Genomic DNA, 5,897 nt, shown 5'->3' with positions numbered 1-5,897 from the left:
TTGATGAACCTAAGAATCCTAAAAGTTGAACTCCATGTGACTATTTCAATCACGATCCTTAGTAATCTTAAACCTAAGTTCTGATACTACTAAATCTATCCCGCTTCAAACTCGAAGCGCCATAGATGCCACACACATATATGGCGGGCCATATAGGTGTGCAAAGCTACAGATCAAATCAAAGCAAATTCTAAAAAATTATTTAATCAATAATTTATTCAAATCATTTTCACAATATTTTTAATGTAACATGTGCTAACATAAATCAACTATTGTAACTAGTATAACTAAATTTCCAATAATAGAAAGAATCTTTAGGAAATCTAGCATACTCTCCAAGTTCTGAGGGATCCTGCGTCTATACATTTAGATATGAAAAATAAAGAAATATAGTAATAAACTACACTAGCCTAGTAAATAACTTAATAACCCAAAGTGGGGTCAAAACATGCAAAAAATTTAATTAAAATATAAAATAATGATTAAAAAATAAATTATCAATAATACATATTTTTTTAAAATTTAATATTGTTTTTATAAACTGATACTAAAATTTTAACATCAATAGGCTATAACCATGTAACCCAGTGGCATAGGTCACACAAAGTGCCAAAAATCACTATTATTAATCACCGATGTTAATGATGTCCAAATATCACTATTCTAATCATCGGTGGTGCAATGTCGAAACTAGTTTCTCACAGATTACAACTTAATAGACCTAACGAATAATCTCCATTTGCAGGGCCAAATCATAGCCATCCTGAGAATATATACATAGAAAATAGATTTTTTATAATTTGCGTAGTTACAATTTTCAGATTTCATAGCATATAACATAAATTTTAAATTAATTATTAACATGCTCGGCCCATTTTAACTAAGCATAAAACATATATTAAAATTGAAGCAACTAATAATTATTTTACCAAATAACTTGAAAAATACACTTTGAAGCATTCGATTACTTTCCTCTTCTCGCTTTTTAATCCCACTTCAAACAAACGAGTTAGGTGCACATGTTTAATATCATTAAAATATTATTAATTTTAACATCATTCCAGAAGTCAAAATTAAATACTACTAAAAAATGACTTCATGTCCCTAGATCAGTGCGGGTAGGTGATTGTGCCCGACTGCACAGGTCGATCCAAGTAAGAAGGATTCAATGATGAAGATAAAGAATGGTCAAATCTAGTTGGGGTTGAAGTAATGGGCTGATCTACCACTCGGATATTGAGGCGATGCGAGGCGTCCACCCATGGGTCAATTTGGATCTGAGCAAAAAAAAACTCAGGGCTTTGAACTAAGATCCTGGGGTCTGGCTTAGAGAGAGAAAGAGGCTTAAAGAGAGAATATCGATCCAAATCTTGGTCTAATCCTGATCACCGGCTTGGTCTGAGTGGCTTGGATCGACCATTAAGAAAAAAGTCTAGATCCATTCGGTTAAGGAGAGTCAGGGACTAGTTTTTTTTTTCGTCTTGGCTCAAGATAGGGTTGAATATAGCCCAAAATGAACGGAATCAGCCTACAATGGATGAACATGACCCAAAATAAATAGACATGATCCAAAATGAATACGACCCATAATGGATGAATAGGGACCAAAATGAATGGACTCGGCCTATGATGAATGTCAGGGCCCAAAATGAATGGACACGGCCCAAAATGAACACAACTAGCAATGGATGAACATAGCCCAAAATGAATGGACTCGGCCCACAATGGATAAATAGGGCCCAAAAGGAATGGACACGACCCAAAATGAATACGCCCACAATGGATAGACAGGGCCCAAAATGAATGAACTTGACCCAAATGATCACGACTCACAATGGATGAACATGGCCCAAAATAAATGAACACAACCCAAATGATCACGGCCCACAATCGATAAACAGGGCCCAAAATGATCATGGCCCATAATGTATGAATAAGGTCCAAAATGATCACGACCCACAATGAATGAATATGGTCCAGAATGAATAAACACAATCCAAATTATCACAGCCCATAATGGATGAACATGGCCCAAAGTGAATGAACACAGCCCTAAATGATCACGACCTGCAATGGATGAACAAGGCCCAAAATGATCACGACCCACAATGCTCTTCTTCCTATTAGGAAACCAAGGAGAAAGAAGAAAAAGACGGAAGAGAGGGAGGAGAGCTGAGGGAAGGTCCCACAGTTGTTGGGCCTTGGTGTTCGTCGGCAGCATGCGGCGGCCGGCGAGAAGGAAAACCAAGAGCGTTCTCGGTTTAGCCCAAAATAGAGGAGGAAAATGGCTTGATTCGGCCAAGAATGGAAGAGTAGAGGGAAGGGAGCTTATCGACGGTCGACAAAAGTAGCATATCTCACCAAGTGCGGCTCGATCCGGCAGCTAGCGGCGGTGGAGCTCGAAACAGGGTGAAGGAAAAAAATAACAAAGTTGTCCGTGGTCTTAGAGGGAAAAGGAATGGACTTCGGCGGCAATGCTTGGCCGAGGCGCACCCCGGTCACTGGAGAAGGAGAAGAAGGGAGGAGAGTTGATCAAAGATGGTGGCTCGATGGTCGAGAAAAAGGGGGATTTTATAAAGGGATTTTTTAATGGCTCGTGGCTAGTTCACCGCTGCGATTCTCGCGATGGTTGACCGTGATCGGCGGCTGTGGAGCTATCATGGGGCTACCGGGGGTTGCTACAGGGCTACCACGGATCCCGCCCCCGGTCACGCTGCGGAAAGTAGTGCAGAGGATCGCGATTACGATGCTCTAATCTAGCTCCTCCTCAGGCCATAGGCTGAAGTGGGTTGGGCCTGACTTCAGCCCAATACGGCCCATTTAGGGCCTGATCTTATGGGTATATAAAATATATAGAAATAAATAAGTGTCATATTTAATTATTCATCAGGTTTGGCCAATATTGGTTAATTTATACTCAGTTAGTTCTGATTTGGGGTTGGATTTAAGCTAACTGTCAACCTAATTACCCAATTTAAGTCGGCTTTGATGTTTTTTCTTTCTTTTTCTTTTGTGAATAATGGAGGGGGGATCAAGATCACTACTCCACCTGAATTTATGGGAGTTTCAATTATTGAACCAAGCCAAAACTCTGCATTGAAGAAATTCCCAGACTAACCTAATCCAATAAGCAGATTGGACTGATGTGGGCTTGGATTGCACTTGACCCAAGTTGCACCTTTACCTCCAATCAAGATATCATTTTTTTTTTTGTTGGACCGCATCTCTGAACATCTTCCAATCACTACAAAAGTCTGCTTTTAAAGTAGATTGAAATTTCCTTGGAACTTTATGCAACATAATAAAGTTTACCAGCTTCAAGAATGCCAAACGGCTTGGGTTGAAGATTATCTCCACAAGAAAAGAAAAGGTGTTGTACCTTTTGAACTTGTGAAGCCTCCAAAAATCGATTCAACGTACATCATCAACATTATTCTCTTTGAGAGGAGACGTCATCAATAAAATAAATCGTTGGTCCAACTAGAATCCTTTACACTTCCTATCATCTTGTTTATTTGAGCCAGGCACTTTATTCTTACCCACGCTAGAATGTATGTGTTGCACTTCTGCGAGCGTATGCCACGCTTTTCCACGGTATCATATTTGCTCACAATACTTTGACGTAACTTATTGACAACAATTCTACGAGTACGTCGTATTAGTTGTAAATCAAGTAGAATCCATGCTGTCCACAAAACCCTCTCGATTCGTTCACATGCGCTCTAACTCGGTTCCCAAACCCTTTCCTATAATAATATGAGAACAACGAACAGTCGGCAAGCCAAGTTGAGGTGTATCATGTCTGGAATACCCCTGATGTTTTAAATATTTCTCCAATCAAAAGGAATAATTTTGTGTCCTTAAGTCAAGTAGGAGGGCAACGGAGGTCTTAAAGTACCTACGTGCCCTTCTAATTCCTTTACGTACATTTCATGAGTTGTTCCAATATGTATAAAAAAAATAAACAAGCCAAATAAGTTTAAAAACTCTGGAATTCCCTCAATGGCCCTACAAAGATTTGCCTATAAATAAGCCATAACAAACCTCACGTACATCACCTCAAACATCTCTCCTACTTTTTTATTCTGTTCCCAAAGCTCTGCTTCCCCTGCTCTCCTCAGAGCATATTAAGCTGCCCCAAGATCTCCTTTCATTAGCAAACCAAAAAAGCATGGCCAAGGAGGAGGACGTAAAGGTGACGCATGACGAAAATCTCTCTCTCTCTCTCTCTCTCTCTCTCTCTCTCTCTCTCTCTTTCTATCCTTTCTTTCTCTAAAATCGCCGGCTTTTGTCCAGAGAGTTGATTTAAAGGTTTCCGTCAATTGCTGCGAGGGCTGCAGGAGAAAGGTGATGAAGGCGCTAAGCGTTAAAGGTATGGACCTCCAAACCATTTATTTGCTTCTCTTTCTTTCTTCTGTTGATCCTTGCTCTGTTAAAGCTTCTAACTTCAATTGTTCATATCTAAATAGGCGTTCTAAAAACAGAGATCCATTCCACACTTCCCAGAGTAACTGTCACCGGCAACATCGATGCCCCAGTCCTTGTTAAGAAGTTGGCGAAGATTGGCAAGACAGCAGAGATATTGCCCGAGGAGACCCAGATGCCACAAAAAGAAGAGAATAACTCTGACACAAGCGACAAGAAAGCAGAGAAGGCTAGTGGGAAAGAAAAAGCCACTGATACAGAGAAATCTAATTCTGCAGCTGAGAAGACCTCAAAAACTGGCGATGCCGACAAGAGAAACGACAGCAACAAGAAAGATGAGAAGGGAAAGATGAAGATTAATGATAGTAATGACCTCTTCGTTCCTCCTGAGGTGGCAAAGAGCTTGTATCCTGCTATTCCTCAGGTGAATTGTGCGGTGGCGCCGACAATGGCCCAAAATAGTGCTAACCTAATGGCATCTCATGCTGGGGTTTACTATCCAGTGGAGCCTGTTGCAGTTCTGATGCCGTATTATACAATGAATGCCTACTCCGGCCCCCAGCCTTATTGCATTCGGGGTCATTACTACTATGAACCACCAGTGCATCACGCTCCACCAGTGCAGTCGCAAGCTATGGGCTTCGCCGACTACTTCAATGAGGACAACACTGCGGGGTGTCATATCATGTGAAGATTTCTGCTTGCTCCAGTTCGGCAGCAGTTCAAATTTTCCCTGTTGTAAGCTTAGATCAGATGAGGATATGAGGTGACATTGGATTTCAGCGGTAAAATTTAGTGGGAAAAAGGAAAGGAGCGCATGCCTCCCTTTTGAATCTGTCTATTATGACCTTGAAGGGTTAACTCCTTTAGTATCATTCTTATTTTGCGGCTCACTTCATTTCCTTGTCGGTAGAAGCTTCAAGTGGCGATGTTATAGAATACTTTACCACAAACTTTTGGGAGATCTAGCGTGAAGAAGAGGGAGGAAAAGGTTGGTTTTAGTTAAACCTCCAAGTCCGTATCCAACTTTTGGGATTCTTTTGACTTTTTAAACCTCATCGCCACCAGAAAGAATGGATGTTTACTTAGCGTTTGGTAGCTAACCACTGGAATAAAGCTAGAAAGCCATTAGCCATCAAATTTTGATATTCTATGGAGCTCTTAGAATCTATCACCGCATAGTTTCGTCCTAGAAAGAGACATGTTATTCCTTCATTTGCAGTCAATGGTCTAAGCACGTTGAGAACCTTAAGGTCTTCATGGAAAATAAGTCCATCAGCTTTCTCAGGGGCTGCACCCCCCTCATCTTTTCGTTAGTTAACTCGCTGAGTTAATCCAGTGATGGTTTTATGATTTTTCAGTAGCATAACAAGCCGTGTGGCCTTTTTTTTTTTTTTTTTTTTGGTATATTGGCGACTCACACACATCAAGTGTGGGGTTGTCCAAATAGCTAGAAAGTATAAGAGACTGCA

At 40.5% G+C, this 5,897-nt stretch overlaps 1 protein-coding gene across 1 annotated transcript; it reads left to right on the top strand.

The window, feature by feature from the left end:
• The first annotated feature begins 3,955 nt into the window (after positions 1 to 3,955).
• LOC103721495 (uncharacterized) lies at positions 3,956 to 5,546 on the top strand. The gene is made up of 3 exons (XM_008811736.4): positions 3,956 to 4,195; positions 4,297 to 4,372; positions 4,470 to 5,546. Exons 1-3 carry the CDS (start codon positions 4,172 to 4,174, stop codon positions 5,114 to 5,116), a joined length of 747 nt encoding a protein of 248 aa, XP_008809958.3. The 5' UTR covers positions 3,956 to 4,171; the 3' UTR covers positions 5,117 to 5,546.
• Positions 5,547 to 5,897: the final 351 nt, after the last annotated feature.

Source organism: Phoenix dactylifera, chromosome 11 (genome assembly GCF_051530095.1).
Source record: "Phoenix dactylifera cultivar Ajwa chromosome 11, Ajwa_hap1_PhDact_Kaust_v1.1, whole genome shotgun sequence".
In the NCBI taxonomy this organism is placed as follows: domain Eukaryota; kingdom Viridiplantae; phylum Streptophyta; class Magnoliopsida; order Arecales; family Arecaceae; genus Phoenix; species Phoenix dactylifera.
The sequence above is the reverse complement of the archived record's forward strand: the minus strand, read 5'-3'. Positions and strand labels throughout refer to the sequence as shown.

What these genes read in the sequence shown, in the direction of transcription:
- LOC103721495 (XM_008811736.4), top strand. Translation starts at nt 4,172, where the DNA reads ATGGCCAAGGAGGAGGACGTAAAG. An exon ending in CCAAGGAGGAGGACGTAAAG is followed by an intron (nt 4,196 to 4,296) that starts GTGACGCATGAC and finishes GCTTTTGTCCAG; the next exon opens with AGAGTTGATTTAAAGGTTTC. An exon ending in GAAGGCGCTAAGCGTTAAAG is followed by an intron (nt 4,373 to 4,469) that starts GTATGGACCTCC and finishes ATATCTAAATAG; the next exon opens with GCGTTCTAAAAACAGAGATC.